General features: G+C 40.7%; 1 protein-coding gene across 5 annotated transcripts in view; it reads right to left on the reverse strand.

Annotated features, from left to right (window-relative positions):
- The window catches only part of NELL1 (neural EGFL like 1), a 705231-nt gene that overhangs the window by 527539 nt on the left and 155091 nt on the right, over window positions 1-22601 (reverse strand). For all 5 annotated transcript variants that reach the window (XM_077322024.1, XM_077322027.1, XM_077322026.1 and 2 more), the window contains exons 6-7: window positions 14833-14905; window positions 10263-10345 (exon numbers count right to left, since the gene is read on the reverse strand). In XM_077322024.1, the coding sequence (XP_077178139.1) occupies window positions 10263-10345; window positions 14833-14905 (156 nt within the window). The remainder of the gene's footprint in view (window positions 1-10262; window positions 10346-14832; window positions 14906-22601) is intronic.

A 22601-nucleotide genomic window follows, 5' to 3' on the forward strand; every position in this document is an offset into this window, starting at 1 on the left:
CCCTGAAAAAAAGGGATACTTTGGACTACTGTAACCCCCTGAGGTCCCTGTTCTCCCAAGATTCCATGTACAAATCTCCAGGACTTGGCAAACCTATCCCCCATCCCCCACTCATGACTAAGTGACCTAGTAACCTTCCTTCTGGATAGTCCCCCAATCTCCCCCCAGCAGCCTTTTCTTAGCTTCAAATTATGGCTTGAGGGCTCTGTGTCCTGCTTCCCCCCACCCCTACTGGATTGCCTGTTATGAAAAATAACTTTAAAAAATAGGAAATCAGCAAGTGAGCCTGGGGAGCACTTGAGTCTGTAGCATAGCAGAAACTGAAAGAGGAGCCAGCTGTTTAGCCAACCAACCCAGAAAAGCACTTCTGATGACATAGTGATATACTTGCCAGCTCTGCATTGAAAATACCTGGAGATTTAGAGGGTGGAGCATGAGGAAGGCTGAGTCTGGGGAAGAGAGGGACCTCAGCAAGGCTGGATGCCATACAGTTGACCCCTCAAACAAAACAGTGATTTTTTTCATAAGGAAACTCATTTCTGTCCTCTGGCTTCATTTTTTCATAAGCCAGGGGAAGTGTGTCCATTGCAGGTGGCAGACATACTCCTTTAACTGATCCTATATAGATGGGACAGTAGCATAATGGTAACTCTGATACCTAAGGCTTAAGGAAAAGGTGAGCCCTGATGCAGAGGAATAATGCCCAATGCACAGTCAAGCTTGGTGCCTGGGCTCTTGAAGTCTGGAACCCTCCTGTAGGGACAGAGGTGATTGTACCTGGGGTGGATCGCTTCCCTGTATTCCCCTTGGAGAAAGGGGATGTGTGCCTGCGTATAATACTACTTATTGAATATCAGTTGCGGGTAAGTGTGATCATATTTTTACTGTTGTGTTTTATGTGCAGTCCCACATGGGAGATTAGTGAACTAATGAATTACCAAAGAGTGAAGTAGTGAAACTCTTAATGAAACATACTACACATGACTGTTTTGTTCACTGCAGAATCACCTCTGCCATCTACTTAAGTCACATAGTGTTTCACAAAAGTTGGCCATGTGGACCCTATGGATGCCTTGCAAATGCCTGAAGAGGGACCACACACCTGAACACAGCTGGAAAAAAGTGTGAACTAATGAAGTGAACTGTGATCTAGAGAGAGAAGGAGATGCCAGTTACATTGTATAATTCATGAATGAAAAATATAATCCAATGTGAAATCCTTTGAAAGGAGACTTGACAACTCTTCTCAGGTCCTGAAACACTATAAAAAAGCTATTGCCTTTTCTAAACTGGCATTTTCTATGTAAATAAAAAGCTCTTATCTCAAATTATCTTGTTTGTCTGCAGACCACAACACGGCTAGTCTGAAAAGATTTAGATATGTTGACACCTTTCTGGTAGAGGGTTTCCTAGCTTCCAACAGGATCTTTAGTGTGTTGGCGGGGGTGGGGGGGGAAGAATCAAGTCAAGGCTGGATAAATCAGGCACTGAGCTTCAGAGGACATGGCATAAAATCTCTCCAGATCATAAGAGATCAAGGGCTGAAGAAAAAAATGGGTTCTGTTTCCTGCCATGAGACCTACAGTGTTGAAAGCAGCTCTGCCTCAGCTGTAAGGGGCCTCCCACAACATTTTGCTGAGAGGTAAGCGAAGGGGATAAAAGGCAAAAACAGATTTTATGTCAGGAATCTGAAAGGTGATCTCAAGAGAAAATGGGTCCTCCCTGCCTTTTACAAAAATTGTTTGTATTCTGTGTTAAAGGAAGTGGCAAATAGGTCCACAGAGAGTTTTCCATGCCAAGAACAGAGGAGTAGTAAATCTGTGTTCTACAGACCATTTGTGGTTTTTCTGACTTCATTTTAGCTTTTTTGGCCAGCAATTCAGATTGACTATCATGAGAAAAAAAATCAATCTTCAAGTTGGAGTTGATGGAACCAATTTTAGGGCTGAGACAACCATAGTGGAAGCAACCAGTAGAACGCAGTCAGAAACAAAGATGGAGCTGGTAAAAAAAGATTTTTTGCAAGCATTTTTGCAAGCATTTCTGGCAGGAAACTGCATCAAAAGGTGGGAAAGTACCTGACTTTGTGAGGCACTTTTAGAATATCTGTAGCTGGCTTGCAGATGCGTAGTTCCTATGTAGGACTGCACAAAAGATACAATGATGAGCAAATGTTCCAAAACCCAAAACAAAATCTATATAAAAAGATAGATATACCATACAGGAAACCAAAAGTTGCTCTTCTGCCACCCTTTCAATGATCTTCCCTAAAATATTGGATACCAGGCTATAACTGAACACAAACTCTTTTATCATGTGCATCAGAAAGATCTAAATAGCTAACAGGCACAATTGAAAGCACTGTGGCTTTTTTTTTGGTTGGGGGGGGTCCAATATCATAAAATAGCTCCAAACCTATTTTGAGCTACAATAGTTCTTACTTTATAAACCAGCTTGTACATTTTTCTATACAAATGAATTGTGAATAAAAGACTAAGGAGGGATTTGTTGCAGATGAGTACAACTGCACTATTTAGTCTGGAAGAGCACATAGAAAAAACACATAATATTAAAAAGTTAATGATAAGATTGGCCTCAGTTTTGTTCATAAGGTCATGCGCATTATGAATTTCAGCTATGCATGATTTGCATCTTTGGCTGAAAGATGCTATTTCATAAGATAAAACCAAATGGCTCCCATTGATTCAATTCTTATTTTATTAAACTTAAATCACATCAAATATGGGTTTATGGTATCAAATGAAAAATCCAGTTTTTACAAAGCAAAATATTGTATAAGGATTTTTTAAATTCAGAAATATGAATCATTATTGATTTCCGGTATTAATACAATACAAGAACAGTACTCAGTGCAGTGAACCTTGAAATTAAAATAATGAAGGTTTGACTGCTTCAGTATTATTATTGCTAATACCCAAAAACAAATAACTGGCATCCACTGAAGTTGCTGCAAAGGTTCTCATCACCACAGTTTTTGTACAATTCGCTTTGCATATATTGCACTGATGAACAGTAAAACAGTAGAGCCGTAAAATAGTAGAGGCAATGGTCATATCATGGGTTCAATTGCTTGAAAAACTGTTGAATTAAAATCTGAATTAGATGTCCAGCACTGTTTTGATCATGTCTTTTATAGGTGTGTGTAACTTTAAATACAGGCACCACCAACAACGTCTGAAGGGCTCTGCTCCCTCCCTCCCAGAACTCAATCAATGTGCTCTGGACCTGTTTGCACTGCTACATTGTTTGCACTGTTGCAATTATCAATTATTAGTATTATTATTATGGTTATTTATATGTTATGGATTGTTTCATGTATTGTTTGTACGTTTTATATACCGCCAGGGAGGGTGGTATATAAATATAATAAAATAATTTTTCTTCCCACTGGATAGAAACATGCTTCATATCTTCATATCTTCAGAGCATATACTAGTAAGGAATGTGTTTCCCTTGATGGCATCATCATTTCCTTCACTCAGAGTATTTACCTATTGTTATATGAATATGGATATATTTTGTAACATTTTAGAGTTGCAGAAGAATGTAAAAGATGGCCACCGTTGGAATGTAACCATACCTAGGCTTTCAAAGGTGTTCCTGTTCTGGAATTTCTCACAAAACAACATGAATAACAACAACACTGGGGAGATCAAATTGTTAAGTCATGGAAGGGTGTCTGTGGGGGGGACCAGCAGATGTTCTGAGTCGGTCGGCCTCAAGTGAATGCCTGGTGGAGGAGCTCCCTTTTGCAGGCCCTGTGTCAGAATTCTGTTTGTTCTGCCATGATTGAAATGTTATGCTTTGTGCTCATTAGCCATACTGTAGCCATTTTGCTTGTCTGCTGTAACTTTCTAGATTGTAGCTGCTGTCTGTATTACAAGGTCAGTTTCTCAGGCTGGCTGTTATCTATTTTCTAGCTGGCTGGATTTCCGGAGTCTGCATCTGAGTTGTTCTCTGTTGTGTCTTGGCCTTGCTCTTCATGCTACTAACAGTTACGAACAGCGGGGCTATGTGGGTCTTATATTGTACTGTTTGTTCTGGCTTAGCCAGAACTGTCTTTGAGTTCAGCATGGCACAGCTAGAATAGACATTGTTACTTCAACTAAGTGGAATTCTTATCTGAGATCCTGACACCCTGAGGAATTGTGGAAGTTCGGGCAGGGCTCTGATCTCCTCAGGGAGCTCGTTCCACCAGGTGAGGGCCAGGACTGAGAAAGCTCTGGCCCTTGCTTCTCTGGTGCCAGGGATCCGCAGCCAGTTGGAGGTGGCGGAGCGTAAGGCTCTTTTGGGGGTATAGGGAGGGAGGCGGTCTCTCAAGTACATGGGGCCCAAACCATGTATGACCTTAAAAGTGATTACCAAAACCTTAAACTTAATCCAGATTTCAACTGGGAGCCAGCCAAGTTGTTGGAGTACTGTCTGAATGTGGATCCCCATGGTGTTTTAATGAGAATCCTGGCCACAGCATTCTGCACCAGTTGTAGCTTCTGGATCAAGGATAAGGGTAGGCCTGCATAGAGCGAGTTGCAGAAATCCAGTCTAGAGGTGACCGTCACATGGATCACTGTGGCTAGGTGCTCTGGGTCCAGGCAGGGCACTAGAATCTTGACGTGGCGGAGGTGGAAAAATGCCAGCTGTGCTAACTTTGTGACCTGGACTTGCATTGTAAGGAAAGCATCCAGGATCACACCCAGGTTCCTGGCAGAATGCGTTGCTGAGAGCTGCACACTGTCCAGGGTGGGCAGACATGCTTCCTCCCATGGTCCCTTCCTACCCAACCACAGGACCTTTGTCTTTTCAGGGTTAAGCTTCAGATGACTCTGCTGGATCCATTTTGTCACTGATTCCAGATATCTGGCTAAGAGTTCTGGGGGAGAGTCAGGGGAGTCATCCATCCGGAGGAAGAGCTGGGTTTCATCTGCATATTGGTGGCAACCCAGCCCAAACCTCCACACCAGCTGAGCCAGAGGGTGCATAAAGATGTCAAATAAGATAGGAGAGAGGACTGCTCCTTGTGGTACTCTACATGTGAGCTGGTGCTGGTTAGATTCTCTCCTATTGCTACCCTTTGTCCGCGACTCCGGAGGAAGCAAATCAGCCATTTAAGGACTGTTCCCCACATCCCGGCATCAGCTAGGCAGTGAGCTAAGAGCTCACGCTGCTGTCAGGTCTAATAGTATAAGCAGAGCTGACCCGCCTCAGTCTAGCTGGTGTCGGAGGTCATCCGTCAGGGTGACTAGTGCCATCTCTATCCCATGTCCAGGCTGGAAGCCCGACTGAAATGGGTCAAGGGCTGAAGCTTCCTCCAGGAATGCTGATATTTGGTCCACAGCAGCCCTTTCAACCAGCTTCCCCAGAAACACTAGATGCGAAATAGTTGTCAGGTTCCTGCGTAGCCAGAGATGGTTTTTTGAGCAACGGGCATACCACTGCATCTTTTAATCCCTCCAGGAATTCTCCTGTTGAGAGGGAGAGGCTGATTATTTCCTGGAGGGTAGCTCCTATTCTGTTGTTTTTAGGAGCCATGACGGACATGGATCACTTATTTGGTTTTGGTTGAACTTTTATAGGTGTCCTTCACAACCCAAGCCAGCTGAATTGTTGCTCTCTGAAGAGAACTCCTCTGTTAAAAGTAGTTTGTTGTTAAATTCAAGAATAAATGACTAATCCAGTTGCCGCAAATTCAAGTCTATATCCGGTAACATGGCTTTACATCCCCTGTAACATCTTTAAAAGAACTATAAGTATATAGCCCCATATTTGTTTCTCTTTAATGATGAAAAAAAAGAGCCTCTTGTGGCACAGAGTGGTAAGGCAGCTGTCTGAAAGCTTTGCCCATGAGGCTGGGAGTTCAATCCCAGCAGCCGGCTCAAGGTTGACTCAGCCTTCCATCCTTCCGAGGTCGGTAAAATGAGTACCCAGCTTGCTGGGGGGTAAACGGTAATGACTGGGGAAGGCACTGGCAAACCACCCCATATTGAGTCTGCCATGAAAACGCTAGAGGGCGTCACCCCAAGGGTCAGACATGACTTGGTGCTTGCACAGGGGATACCTTTACCTTTACCTTTTAATGATGAAAAATTGAGTGTATGGAAATATCAGAACATTTGATGGAGTTTAGTTACTGAAGCATTCAAATAAGTAAAACATATATGCAGGATTAGACCTAAAATAATTTTTAATGTTGGGAGTTTGTAACATATCAGCTAATAACACTGAGCATGTGTAGAGTGCACTTTGCTAATATACACCTGATACCTATGGACATAGCCTTCCACTTCCAGAGATGACTGCCGGACAAAAAGGTAGGACTGGTAACTCTCATTTAGAAAGAATCATACAATACATACATTTAGCAAAAATTATAAATGTATTTTACATTCAGTCTATTTTTCTCTAACAATTAAAGAATCCCTTAGGGCATGTTCTCACATTAATATAAAGCCCCCAAGACTTATCTAAGGGGGCCATTGCTGCTGCGGGGGAGGAACGCCGACAGGGACCTGGCTGGTTGGAGAGATTGCCCAGCCCTGGCATCCTCTGAGCAGTATGTGTGTTGGCATGGCAACAGGGGGTGTGGCTGAACTGGGCATCAGTTAAACGGATGGCCTGATATTCTTTGGCCTCTTTCCCCCCTTCAGGGCACCCAAAGACGCAAAACCCACCCTCCCTCCCTGTTTATGAATTGTTTGACTTTTTGTTAGATGTTGGATTATATTATTGATTAATTGTCACAGCCTGCAGAAGTGAAGCATGGGAAGGATCAATTTTGGGGAGGCCAAGCTTGCGCGCTGTCCTCCCCTAGATTTGGGGGGCCCTTTAAAGGGCTGTGTGGATGCAGAGCCTGATTGAAGGCTAGCATTTCCGGGGGGCAGGAGAACCCAACAAAGGCTGGTGCCCAGAGGGGTCACTCCATGGTGCCTCCCCCCCTGTTTCAGCCTGCCATTATGTCCGGGTTTTGGGGCTGGATAGCCAAGGCAACCCATTGAGGGGCAGGCTGTGGTGGGCTTCCTTGTGGTAGGGTAACCACAAGATGGCATGATTCTCTTCCCATGCTTGCCACGCTCAATGTTGAATAAAGGCTGTGGCCAAATATTTTATGCCAAAATTATGGTTGTCAGTGTCCTCATTAGGTGGTCAATATCCCCCTGCAAGGCAAATCAAAATACACTCTTTATACATTGAAAATGACAACAAAAAGATATTGTTGGGAATATGGAAATGCAATCCAAGAGTGTTCCTCTTGCAAGCATTCATGTAACCTTCAGTCTATTAATAACCCCATCTATCTGTCTGTATATATGTACCAGCAAGAATACTATATAATTAACAGCAGCAAGAACAAGTCACTCATTATACTGCTTAATTGGCACCTACTAAGACCAGCAGCATGCCTCAGAATTATTATCTCACCCCATTGTAGTAAAATGAACCAAAACTTAACATTTCTCATTCTCAAGTAGATCCTGGCAAAACATGCTGCCTCAGACTAGCATGGAGTAAAGTGAACATGGAACATCTGTAAAATTAAAGGTAGGATACTGAGAATATCAAAACCAAGCATATTCTGTTTAAAAATATCCACTTGCAGCTTCCATTCAAAAACAAGCCCACCAAAAAGACAAGGGCATGATTCAGTCAAACATCTGGAAATTTTAAGACCTTTTGATTTCAATGAGAAAGATTTAATTACAGGCTTAATTCTCCCATTTAATTCAATGGGACTTAAGTGTTTACCTTTGGCTGGATGATACCCCAAGATTTGAATCATGAATGTGGTAACATTTTAAAGCACATGATGCATGAGTAGAAAGATCTCCTTGTTCAATAAGGCTTTTGGACAGTAAAGGTTAGAACTCTCAGTTTTAGCCATTATCTTAAAGGGAAGTTTTAGATTTTGTGTTGAATGTTTACTGTATGTTTATTGTTTACAAGTTATTTTAGTTTGCATTTTTATTACAAGCTATTCAAGAACAGGGCAGAATTGAATGAGTTAAATAAAATAAGAGAAAGCACTTCAGAAACTGAAATGTGGCTTAGACAGCTTTGGAGAAGAAGAAAGTCTATATCTTCTCTGCAACCCCCTTTTTCCATAGTTGTCTATTCTTTACTGGTTCAGTATAGCCACTAGGGCACATACTCCCCGCACATTCAACTTTACTGGCATTATAACCCCAGTCTCAATGCACTGCATTCATCATCATCATCATCATCATCACACTATTCCTTGGCATGAAAACAAGATTACTGGAAAGCTGGAACCTTAAACACAAAATGAATTATTACAAGTAAAAAATAAGAGTACAAATATAGTTATTATGCATCATTTATTCTGAAAGAAGATGCTGAAAATCTTGGTAAAGAATATATCATTGCCTACAATGATAGAAAGCCAACCTGAACAATGGGAAACTCGCATAATGTGTTGCCAATGGCTCGTCCCTATGGCCTATTATGCACGGCCGCTGAAACGGCAGCATGGAGAACGTGGAGGAGGAAGAAGCGAAGCAAACCGCTTATGCACGGGACAGAACGCAATGGTGGCAAAACCCAGAGTATTTGATTATGCACGCGGCTACTCTGGAGCCGCTTCTGGTTGCACCCTGGTCCCGGGAAGTTCTACTTTCTTTCTCATTCGCTAATGCAGCTTTTTCGGCGGCATACATTGACTCTGCACCCGGTTGCCGCCTGTAGCGTGCATAAGGCCCATAAGGCCGAAATGGTGATTTTGAGTCACATGGAAAACGCGGAGGGGGAAGACGCGATGCACACCGGTTATGCACGGGGCGGGGCGTAAAGATATGAAATGTTAAGAATTGAAGAAAAGTGTTGCTGTTTGTGGCCAGGGTTCATCTCTCCTCACAGTCCATCTCCATGAGCAGAGGTTCAGATACTTCTAGAAGACCTTAACCATGATGACTGACTCCTGTTGTTTGTCCCCACTATCTCTTAATATTTATACAGCACATTTTATTTATTAAATATTCACTTAGCTCATTTGCTTCCTGCCTTTCTCCCCAGTGAGGATCCAAGTTATTTACTTCATTTTCTCCTCCATATTATCCTCAACCCTTTGAGGTGGGAGAGGATGGGACGGTGTGACTGGTCCAAGATCACCTAGTGAGCTTCCTTAACAGTGTGGGGATTCAAACTTGGGTTTTCCAGACAGTAGTTCAACACTCTTAACTGCTAAACCACACTGGCTCTCTAAACATACAGGTTTACTTTTAGCTATCCTGGTTAAGTATCTTGATAAACCTATTCTCTAGTAAAGGTAAAGGTAAAGGTATCCCCTGTGCAAGCACCGGGTCATGTCTGACCCTTGGGGTGACGCCCTCTAGTGTTTTCATGGCAGACTCAATATGTTGTGGTTTGCCAGTGCCTTCCCCAGTCATTACCATTTACCCCCCCCAGCAAGCTGGGTACTCATTTTACCAACCTTGGAAGGATGGAAGGCTGAGTCAACCTTGAACCGGCTGCTGGGATTGAACTCCCAGCCTCATGAGCTGACAGCTTCAGACAGAATTTCTGCTGCCTTACCACCCTGCGCCACAAGAGGCTCTTCTCTAGTACTCTCTTTATAATAGGCAGTTATACCCTGTTCTCCAATCAAATTGACTCACAATATTGATACAATTCAAATACTGAAATTGCACAGATATAAAATGCTACCTCTCAACTCCCCAGATGTAAAAATTAAACTGCAAGCAACAGAAAACAATGAAAAATAAAACTTTAACAATATTAAAACTGCAACCATCAAAATTATAAGTATTCACAAAAATATTCATCAGAAATAAAACATGAAATCATGAACACAATTCAAAATTTCAGCAACAAGAAAGAATAAAACAGGTAAGGTTTTAGTCAGCAGTGTACAAATAGAAAACACGTTGGGCAACTAGGGAGCAACTAAAGGTTGGGCATTCCAAAGACATCTGGGTGCCAAAAGGCTCTGTTTCTGCTTGGTTAGAAGGTTCCCAAGTGGTTTTCTTTCCTTTTCTTCTCCTGCAGTTAGTGCATATTAGTATATAAAACCATGAACTACATTAACTATCAAGATATAATGTTGGTGATATTGATATGATATTCAATTAATTCTGTTTGCAATATGAGTCATTTCTTCAATACAATGAAATAAATCAACTGACAAACACAAAAAATATGGATATGACAGCCTATATATAAATAAAAGATCAGCCTGTATTAAAAACTAACAACAATGGTAAGGTACCTACTTTTGCTGTCATTTTAGCCAGAAGCTCTTGCAGATCCATAATTCCTTGTACCAGACTTAAGAAATCACTACACGTTGGACAGGCTCAATAAAGGAAAGAAGGAAAGAAATAGATAAATGCCATATTGTAAAAAAGAAATGCTATATTCTTAATAACATAAAGAGACCAGGCAGCTATTGTATTTTTCATGCAATAATCCAATATTTCAACAGATTACAATAGAATTAAGAAATCTGGGAGCTGTTATAAAAATAGAATACAAAATTGAAAGAAACAAAGATACATTATATATCAGTAGGGATGACAGGTGTCCCCCACCCCACCCCCAGTCACAATTGGTATGCAGGAGTTGGGTTGCCAGATCGAAGTTGGGAAACTTCTCAAGATTTGGAGATAGACCCTGGGGAGGACAGAAACCTCACTGGGGTACAATGCTATAAAGTCTACCCTCATAAGCATGTATTTTTTCCCACAGGAACTGATCTCTGTAGTTCAGAGATGATCTTTGATTTCAGAGAATCCCCAGGTCCCATCTCGAGGCTACATGATGGGATCAAATTGCTATACGAAATAGCAGGAAGACATCGATTGGTTTCAACTCTTTTAAATGGAAAAGTTTGGGGTGAAACAGCTGACAGACTCCTTGTGTGTATGCTATAGGAGTTATTTTTGTTATATACATAAGATGTTATTTAAGACATGTAATGGAACATAAGGTCGTAATAAACATGGTACTTTTATTATGCATTAGTAGTAGGGCCAACTGTGGGCTGAAGGCATCTGATGTAGCTGCCTTCTACTGATTTACTGAACAGGAGACCTCTTGGCAACACTACATTTACAACCTTAAACTCCATGAGAGAGGATACATACTACATAAATATGTTGTTCTTGTGCACACAAGTGCATATATTTGAGCATTGCCAGTCCTAGCTGGCATCCCAGCAGGAGAATTTGTTAGAATACACAAGATCATACGCATGATTCAAAAGCAAATGAAGAATATCCTATGGGGGATATCAGAGGAGACTTTAGCATAGTTAAAATAGGAACTTCCTCATGTTTTTTTTCAAATACTCTCCTCCAGTGTCCTGGATAAACCAATAAACTCTGACCTAATAATGTCATTTCAAGTTCATGCCAGAAGTGACCTCATATATTATCACAATTATCACCCCAGTGGCATTACCCCCCCACTGCCCAGTAGGTAACAGGAGCCCCATGCTGGGTGGTCTCCCACAATAGCAGGAGACTTGGCTCCCTAAAACATTTTTGAAATACAGTTCTAAGTGAAACACAAATTAACATGGAAAAACTCATTGTGATGGCTGACTTATTTTTATTTACTATTGAACCTGATAACATTCAAACTCTGTTCTCACAAAATTTAATCCCATCGTTCACTACAAATAAAAATTGTTAAACACTGGATAAATAATCCTTTACCATTAATAAATAGTTATTATGATACTGGGTGGGAATTAACCTACAAGCTGAGCCTTTCAAAAAGTCAAAAAGAGTCAGAAGAGCTTGGCTCTAACTATTTCCTTTTATAAAAAAACGAACAGAGGACTGTTATTTGGCAAGCATGTTTCTTGTAAATTATTTAAAGTTTCCCTGAGTAATTCCATTTGATTTCCATTTCTAAAATGCATGTATATTTTATTTATTCATTGGATTTGCATACTGTTAATGTTGTTAGATATTGTCCTTGATTGATTTAGTTTTCTAGGTTCCTGTTTTTGTCCTCTAATGTATTAAAGTGCATCTATTAATTTTTATATTTGAATACAGGAAACTTTAGAAATTGAACTGAGCTGAAATGGGGACTAAGGCAGCGTTAGAAAGAGATCAGTGGGTTTCATCCCACAGAGACTTTCTCTTGATGGGAGCAATGATTTTTGCCAATGTCTCCCTCCTGCAACAGGACTCTTAACTGCTCCCTCATGATTAGGGTTACGAACTCTGGGTAGAGAAACAACTGTTGATTTGCGGGGGGTGGGGGGGAGACTAAGGAAGTTGGGGTTTGGTGAGGGGTGGGAGTACAATGGGACACCACCTTCCAAAACTACCATTGTCTCCAGGTGTTGCTAATTGGGCCTCTCTGCCTACATGGCCTATATTAGCGATCCCCAACCTGTGGGCAGTGGACCACATGTGGTCCTTCGACTAATTGGAGGTGGGCCCCGAAGGATGCCTTCTCCCCCCCCCGGCCCTTTACTTCATCCCCTCCCCCCGGCCCTTTACAACACACTTCAGGTGTCATTGTCTCCCATCACTCCCAGATGGGACTATCTCGTTGCAGAGAAACAAGCTCAGGGTTCCCATTGATTTGTCATTGTAATGAGTTAAAATACTGAATATTTTCATGAGTGAAAATAAAATGTTCCTTATGTTCATTGTTGTGGCATGTCTTTATCTTATTTTGAAGGGATGTTTAAACATTACCATAGCGATCAGAGAGCGTTAGGGCAGTGGTTGAGAGTAGAGGAATAAACTACCCCCCCCCGGGCCTCAGTAAAAGGCATTGAGTGGTCCCTGGTGAGTGGTCCCCGGCGTTGAGTGGTCCCTGGTGATAAAAAGGTTGGGGGCCACTGGCCTATATAATCTTCAAGGTCAGATTTAGGAATAGGATAATTGGTTACATTTTGTGGGGTAATTTGGATTGCATTGGGGGGAGAGGCAAGGAAGTCATACTTTGTGGATAGAATCTCTTCTTCCCTGGGACCCAATCCAATATTTTTTTATTAAAAAAAAGCTTTTTACAAATGATGCTTTGGGACAACGCCCTTTCATTTCTCAGAAATGCTCTTCACTTTCCCTATATGGGTTAACTTTATCTCTAGATAACTAAGCAAGCACTGTCCATTCATTACCCCAGTGTTTGATGTTGTGGTGGTTGTTGTTGCTGGCATGAAGCATATTTGTACACTCAGAATCAGCAGCTCTACTGCCCATGACTGACATTCAGTGAAACCTCAGAAAGTCCATTTTACCCCAGGGCATAAAATCCCTTCCAGGATTTCATGGCTCTTCAATTATATGTTTGCAGACTAAGAACCAGGCTACATATGCTCACTCCATGACAGTATCTCTGCTCTGATGGTTACCAGTTCAGACAGCTCTTTCATGTACAGGCAGGGAAAGCTGGAGGGGATCACAACACACATGCACACACGGCCAGACAGAGCAACCTCTAACGTTCCTTGCTGTATCAATTGGTAGTATCCACATTGCTCTTAGAAACTGGTATTCTCTTAAAATTGGGAGCAGTAGGAGCAGAAATAATTAGTTGTAAGTATAAAGAATTGGCTAAAAGCAAATGCTGTAGGAAGGCAGACAGTGACAATTAATTGTGTGAGTGAAAAAGACTGCAATCTCCTGAACTAGTGTGGGGATGCAGTTCTGGAATGGCTGCAGGCTAATCAACTGATCTGATACTGGCACCTGGGATTTAAGAAATTACCTGTTCCCTTGCTCTTGGGCTAGGGTTCACTGCTAGATAAGCAGATGGCATCTGTGGCCAGGAATGTCTGCTACCAGGTTTGACTGGTTAGTCAGCTGTGGACTACACGGAGCTGCCCTTAAAAAGTGTTCAGAAAATGCTATTGGTGCAGAACACAGCAGCTAGGATGCTCACTGGAGGGAGTTGTAGTGACCATCTAAATCCAGTCTTAATTCATCTCCACTGGCTCTCAAGTCTATTTCTGGGCACAATTCAAAGTGCTGGTCTTGACTTTTAAAAGTCTATATAACTTGGGACCAGAATATTGCCTACTCCCTTATAAACCTACATGACCACTATGGGAATCTTCTTAGGCCTGCTTTGGACATCCCCACCTACCAAGGTTAGCTGGATAGCAACCTGGGAGTCAGTCTTCGCAGTCATAATGCTAAAACTCCCTTCCAGGGAGGTTTATCTGTCCACTTCTGTTGCCATCTTCAGGCTGATCCTGCACTGAGCAGGGAGTTGGACTACATGGCCCATACAGTTCCTTCCAACTCTGTGATTCTAAGATTTATCTTTTACCAGCAGGTGAAAAAAAAATGTTTTGTCTGGTATTCCTTCCTACTCTTCATTTTAATCATTCTTTCTATGTTTTTGTATTCTAGCCTTGCTTTTAATGATGTCATTGTATTGTTTCAATGGTTTTTAAGAACATTTTTATTTTATGTTTTTAATCTGTTAGCCACCTTAGGCAGGATATACATTTTATAAATTAATAAGAGCTTCTGCCTAAATGCAGAGGAGTTATCAGAATTCTTAACAAGCTAATTCATGCTATACTCACAATGAGCATCCCACCTAAGCCTGTCAGGGAACAAGGGTAACATGGTTTTGGTACCCCTAATGCAAACTGATCAGTTTAAATAAATAATAAAAATGAATATGCACATCTGAGTATAATGCATTAAAAAAGAACTGAAATATCATATAGAATATGAAGGTCTCTGTAGTTTGCAAACCTGGATTCACTGGAGGTAGCTGTCAAATCACAGTCTTAGTTCATCAAATGTGAAAATAAGATTATTAAAAAAATTTACTAAAGTAAACAAAATTGTTACTTACTGCGATTTAGATTAGGACATTGTGTTATATATCCATTAGGCATAAAGACAACATTCGCATCTTGAATGATACCCTTTGTAACAGAAGAGATAGCTGGTAATATAGATTATAGTCATACAATTAAAATTGTACAAAATAATTCACAAATCATTGTTGATAAGCATGAGACAGTCATATATTAGTTTATGATACAAATATATATTACATTATATGACACTAATGTTTTTAAAAGGTATGTCTGAGTACAATTAGGAGTTATTTATTTATTTAATATAGGATACACTATGCCACTTTGATAGTCTTGTTCAAGGCAGCTCACACGTTTTTAAACAAAATGTAACAATAGAAAAACAAGTCACTGTACTTAAACAGCATTATTATTATTAATAAAAAAACTATCCATAAAACGGAAACAGACTATTGTAAAAGAAACCTAATTAAGAGCTGGAGTAAAAATTGCCCTATATGTAATATCTGAAGTTATTTCACTGTAATGAATTATATTCACGTTGTTTATACCCCATTGATCTCCCCAGGGGGACCCTGAAGCAGCTTATATCAGAGTGTTATCTTCACAACCACCACAATCCCATAAGATGCAATAGGCTGAGTATGCATGACCAGCTGAAGGTCACCCAGATAGCTTCTGTAACACAGCTGGTGTTCAGTCCTGGGTCTCCCAAATCCCAGCCTGACATTCTAACCATTACTCCTCCCTGGTTCATTAATAAGACTTCGTTTGTATTTGGGCCTATTCCACATGTATGGAGCACTTGATATTTTCAAACAAATGTTCCAAACTTTTACCACTTATTTGTCTAAATTTTGAATTTGTTTTGTATGTCAATTTAGAAAAGGATACAATTAATACATTACCAGCTTGTTTACTACTCACAAGCCAATTAATATGTTGCTGCTTTCAAGCACTGAACTATACACTTTAATCTGTGCCCCTTTCTCATTATGTAGGTTAAGTAGTTCATTAACACCAATCATTGGCAGGTTTCAAATTCAGTGAGTGTAAGAAACAGTCTTTCATAAAGGATCAGTCAAAGTACTAATGAGAGGTTTGTGCAGCAGGTCGAGTTAAACTATAGAAATAACAAGGAATTTTATAACATTATGCCTGTAACTTAATTCATTATTATAACAATAGCTAGAGATATAGGTTTTGGGAACAATTTCCCCCTATTTACTGCTCTATATTATTGGGCAGACATAGTTTCATTGTAGGCATATTGGATGAAATTATTAAACCATACCCACTTCATTTTGCTGTGGTCTGCTGTATTAAGCACTTTTCTTTGTAGTCTACCTGAGTACCAGAACTGTGCTGCAATAAAAGGGCTTCAAACAATAGTGTTCAGCTAGGTATAGAATGGTAGGGTATAGCTTGCCCCATTATGTACCGTTTGCCTAGAGTAAAATTGCATCTGCATTACTGTTTCCACCTACTGCCTCCTGTACTGTTCCTCTGATATATAAGGCTTAACTACACACCCCAAACAGCCAAGGGCACAGTTACAACCTGAGGAAGATTTATTTATTTTTATTTATATTTTTATTTGATTTATATACCACTCCCTCTTGAACCAAGTTGTCTTAGAGTGGTGTATACCAACAATCAGTGATACAGTTCAAATCAAATAATCATAAATGGCAATAAAATTATTTATTTACTTACTTACTTACTTACTTACTTACTAACTTACTTACTTACTTACTTACTTACTTACTTACTTACTTACTTACTTACTTACTTACTACCCCCTTGGTCCTTACTGCATTCCTCAGCGTGGTAAGGGGGTGAACTGCAGAGCTCACTGCCCACAGGCCAATTTCAGAGGCAACGGGGAAGTAAATGGCAAACCACCCCATTTTTCTTGCCAAGAAATTTCTATGGAAACCATGGCAACTATGGTATGCAGTGGTAGGCCCCCCTGGCCACAAAGTACTGCACAAGCCACTGGGGAAGGGTGACAGCTCTCTGCTAGTAACCTGGGCATTTATGGACACCTAGCTGCCGATGTAGCCCACAGAGAACGCAGAAGCCTGAGCCAAAAGAAAACCAGAAGGATTGCGACAAGGAATTTCGCAAAGAAAATTGGATATTGTGAAAATCAGAAATGACCTGACTCAACATCAGTCTGCTCAGCGTCAGTAAACTACACTGGACAGAAAATAGCCACTCTCCATCCGAAGACTTCACAGTCTACTATTCTGGTCACGACAGTATCAGAAGAAACAGTGTGGCCTTTATTGCAGATAAGGTAATAGCTCATGCAGTAGAAAGTTACACAGCAGTAAATGACCGAATTATGTCCATCTGAATTCAGGGAAAGCCAATTAACACAACTGTTGTACAAGTGTATGCACCAACCATGGCTGCAGATAAAAATGAAATTGAAGATTTTTATGTGAAAGTGCATGAAACAATTAAACAGGTGCCTCAAAAGGAAATGATATACATTATTGGGGATTTCAATGCCAAAGTTGGAAATCAACAAGAACAGGGCAACTGTGGTAGGTTTGAATAAGGTGAGCAAAATGAAGCTGGTGACAGACTTATCCAGTTCTGTCAAGAAAACAAACTGACTATCACTAACTCCCTCTTCGAACAACCGAAACACCGTTTATACACCTGGACATCTCCAGATGGCATACACCATAATCAGATCGATGTTATCCTTTGCAGTGAGATGGCAGAGGTCCGTTCTAGCAGTAAAAACATTTCCTGGAGCAGATTGTGGCTCTGATCATGAACTGTTGGTGGCCAAGTTGAAAGTCAGATTACGTAATATCAAGAAAAATGTATCCCCAGTCTGATGTCACCAAGATTCTGCCAACATATGCCATAGAAGTGAAGAACAAATTTGAACTGCTTGATACTATGAGAAGCTACCTGAGGAATTGTGGCAAGATTTTCAGTCTAATATCATAGAAGCTGCTATAGAACATATACCATACAAAAAGCCGGAAAGAACATGCAATTGGTTAACATCTGACACTATCAAAATTGCTGAAAAATGAAGAGTAGCAAAAGCTGCTGGCATGAGAGATGAATTTAGGAGGCTAAATGTAGATTTTCAACATGCTGCTAGACAAGATAAGGAAGCGTATTAGATGCAATGATGCAAGTGACTGGAAGAGGAGTGTACTAGAGGCCACACCAGAAGCCTCTTTGCTCAGGTGAAACAAGTTCGGAGCACCTATACTGCTCGTAAAGTGACCATCAAAACAAGAATGGAAAAGACTTGACTGACCAAACCAACATCAAGGATCGATGGCGACAATATGCAGAAGAATTATATGAAATCACCAAGGTGCCTCAGTCACCAGCCAAAAACACCCGACACAAATTGGAACCACCAATACTAGAAGAAAAAGTGATCTGGGCTATGAAACAGCTTCCAAATAATAAGGCTCCTGGCATAGATAACATTCCAGTGGAACTACTCAGATGTGTTCCACCAGCAGCAATCACAGCATTATACCAAAAAGTCTGGGAAACTGGTACATGGCTGGTAGGCTGAAAAAGGTCCGTTTTTATCCCATTATTAAAGAAAGGTGATGCTCACATCTGCTCAAACTATCGAACTATAGCCCTGATCTCCCACGCAAGTAAAATCTTACTGAAGATCATCCAGAACCATCTCAAATCAACCATTGATACTCAGCTACCAGATGTCCACGCTGTTTTTTGAAATGGTCACAGTACCTGAGACCACATAGCAAATTTGGGCTGGATTCTTGAAAAAAAAAACATGAGTATCAAAAGGCCATCTATCTAAGCTTTATTGATTATTCTAAAGCGTTTGACTGTATTGATCACAAGAAGCTATGGGAAGCCTTACATGAATTGGGAGTGTCGTCCCACTTAACCCACCTCATCAGTTCACTGTACACCAACCAGGAGGCCATAGTATGAACAATATATGAAGACACTGATTGATTCAAGGTCAGCCAAGGAGTGAGACAAGGGTGTATCTTATTACCCTTTCTTTTTAATCTTTATGCAGAGATAATTATGCAGAAGCTTAATCAGGAAGAATCTATGATCAGAGTCAAAGTTGTAGGTCGTAACATCAATAATCTCTGCTATGCAGATGATACAACACTCTTTGCTGAATCGGAGCATGATCTGAGGACCTTGATAAAGAGACTAAAAGAAGAAAGTGAAAAGATGGGACTATACCTAATTATCAAAAAGGCCAAGATCATGACAACTACTAGCAGTAGCACCAAAGTCTCGATTAACAATGAGAACATTAAATGTATTGATGATTTCATCTTTCTTGGCTCTATGATCAATCAAAGTGGTGGATGCAGCCGTGAAATCAAACAGCGAATAACACTGGGCCGGAACACAATGTTAGGCATGAACTGAATATGGAAAGATAAGGATATCAGCCTTAATACAAAGTGCCGGCTAGTCAATGCTAGTCTTCCCCATAACAACCTATGGATGAAAAAGGTGGACCTTGAAGAAGGAAGACAGGAGGAGAACAGATGCCTTCAAATTAAGGTGTTGGAGACAAATGCTGCGAATACCATGGACAGCCAAAGTTACTATCAAACTCACTAGAAAAATCATTAATGCTCAGCATGTTCAGCAGTAAAAGGAAACGTGGTCACCAAAGAATCTGCTGGGTCGACACAATCAAAGCCGATACATGAACCAATTAAAAGAAGCAGTCAGAGACAGGGGCTCATGGCAAAGACTTTCCTATAGAATCACCGAGGATCGGACACGACTGAACGGATAGCATCATCATCAGCATCATATATACTGCCCTCCCCAGAGGCTCAGGGCAGTTTACATAAAACATAGAAAAAATACAAGAAACTATTATTATTGTTGTTGTTGTTGTTGTTGTTGTTGTTGTTGTTGTTGTTGTTTAATTTTAAACAGGTACATCTTGGAGGCCCATATCCAGCCTGTGCTGAGGCACCTGCACTGGTTGCCAGTTATTTTCCAGATCCAGATCAAGATTTTGGTTTTGACCTTTAAGGCCTTACATGGTCTGGGCCTGGCATATCTGAGGGACCACCTGTCACCCTATGCCCCCTGCAGGGCCCTATGCTCTGTGGGTACAAACTTACAGGTTATTCCCGGCCCCAAAGAAGCATGCCTGGCCTCGACCAAGGCCAGGGCCTTTTTGGCCTGGTGGAATTCCACCTGACCTGGTGGAATGAGCTCCCAGAGGAGCTGCGGGCCTTGTGGGAGCTTTCAGCGTACCTCAGAGCTTGCAAAATGGAGCTCTTCAGCCAAGTCATGGGATGAGGCTGGGCCACAAGGACAATCTGGCTCCCCTTAGAGCAGCAGTAGTGAAGACCATTTAGTGCCTTCTGTCCTCCCCCTCCCCTATAGTGGGTTACTGAGGGGTAGCATAGAATGGGTTGAGCTTTTTTACCGCATCTTGTTTACTGTTTACTGTGTTGGGAATTGTGTATGGTGTTGTTTTTATATGTTGTAACTCGCCTTGAGCCTTCGGGGAGAGGCGAGAAATAAATCTAAATAATAATAATAATAATAATAATAATAATAATAATAATAATAATAATATACACAGAGCAGGCTAGGTTTCCTTTGGCCAGATTTTTTTTCTTCCAACAAAAAGCATTTAGGACTATAAAATCCTATATAATTCACCCTGGAGCTAATCAGTATAACTCCAAGTGTGCAGTTAGGATTCCATTTTGGTAGATTTTTCCCCTTAAAGTTCAAGATACATTAGCATATTATACTATTAAACTCTAAATAGATTTGGTAAAAAAACTATTATTAGTGCAATGCACATAATAATATTCAGAGACTTTAGACACAATTTCTAGCAAAACTCACTACAGATACAAAAGAAAAAAATACTAATTCTTTTTTAACACTCTTATTTCCCTTCAGATCTCTGTTTACACTAAGGAAATTGGGGTTTTTATATGCTAAAACACTGAATCAAATTGCTTTGAAAAGGAAAAAGAGGTCCTGCTGAGCATGTAAATATATGAACAGGGGATGTGTGAAGCTTATAAACTACCCAAATCATAAGCTTTTCAGGGAGTAACAACAACAAAAAGTAAGGTTTGTGAAACTCACAAGCAGGCTTTAAAAATACAACCAATTATGTATTTCTGCCCTGAGGATGGTTGGTAAAATATTCAGGCATACAGAGAGCAAAAAAAAAAAAAAGACACTTGTCGACTTTCATTATGATCAATAAAAACTGGCAGCTCATTATCATATCATTAGCTACCCTGCTGTTTCCAAAGTGTTAATGCATAAAAATATTAATTCATAAATGCATAATATCCCTCAGTTCTTAGACTCTAGGGCAGTCTGTATCAAATAAGAATTAAAGATGGGCAAAAGCAATATAAGTGCCATGTTTTTTGTTTGCTATGCGCCCATAAACATATGTTTACCATCTGCAGAATTGAGGGTAGCAGCTGAGGTTAAAAAACCCACCAGCTGTAGAATAAAATATTGCCATCAATTTCACTTCACAGTGACAGCTCAGCTGTTAAGAAAGAGAAATAAAGTCCAGGTAAAGGAAGAATTTCTCCACCTTCTTTACATAAGAAACAAAAATACACAAAAGTTATCTTGATCATATTATACGAGTCTCACTGACTGATCCATCTTGTCCTTGCTATTCTGTTTAGTTAGCTAAAGGCCATTTTCATCACTGCCGGTGCCTAAAAGTAGCTTCCTTGACACCTGAATGTTTTTTATGGAAGTTGAGTGTATATCCAAGGGAAATTCATGGTAGAATACACAATAAAATACAAGCAGGTGTATTTATGAAAAAGTATTAAACAGAGAACAAGACTTGGAAGGTCAAGAAGGTTTTCTAGTCATTGGATTTAACACATGAAGACAACACAGGAATACACTGTATAAGACAGCGGTTCTCAACCTGTAGGTCGTGACCTATTTTATTGTTTCAGAAATTTATTAAATTATTTATTTATTTATTATTAATTACTGTTTTAGGCCACTGCTCCCAGCCTGCCAGCTTGTGGTCGCCAACAACAGCAAAAAATAATAAAAGCATAAAACCCCCACAAACCTTCAACAAATAATCACAGCCAGATGCCCGCCTAACCTCCCTTCTCTCCTTATCTACCCACACCCAGAAGTGATGCTATAGGGAGCCCTTGAAGAGCGGCAAGATCATCCGAGGGTTAGATGATATTAGTCTGTGAGCAGGGCGGCCAGCATTTTCATGATGCTTCAACCATAGGCCTGGTGGAACAGCTCCATTTTACAGCCCCTCCAAAATTGTTTAAGGTCTTAGAGAGCCCTTACCTCACTAGGGACAGCATTTCACCAGGCTAGGGCTAGGGACAAAAAAGGTCCAGCCCTGCTTAAGACCAGTTTTACTTCTTTGAAGCTGGGGACCCTGAGCAGATTTTGATTGCTTGATCTTCACAAACCTCTGGGGGGCATAGCAGAAGAGACAGTCTCATAGGTCCAGGGGCCAGACCGTTTAGGACTTTGCAAGTAGGAGTCAAAATCTTGAATCTGGTCTCCAGTCTGGAACAAATGTAGCTGGGAGAGTATCAACAGAAATAGCTGTATATCATCAGTGTACTGATGACAACCCAACCCAAAACTCCAGACCAGCTGGGTGAAGAGCTGTATGTAGATGCTAAATAGCATAAAGGAAAGAATGGCTCCCTGTGGAATCTCACACACTAAGGCTTGCCACTGGGAGGTTCTCTCCTCCATTCACGACCTTGAAGGAAAGACTGCAGCCATTTTCAGGCTG

Source organism: Paroedura picta, chromosome 2 (genome assembly GCF_049243985.1).
Source record: "Paroedura picta isolate Pp20150507F chromosome 2, Ppicta_v3.0, whole genome shotgun sequence".
NCBI lineage: Eukaryota > Metazoa > Chordata > Lepidosauria > Squamata > Gekkonidae > Paroedura > Paroedura picta.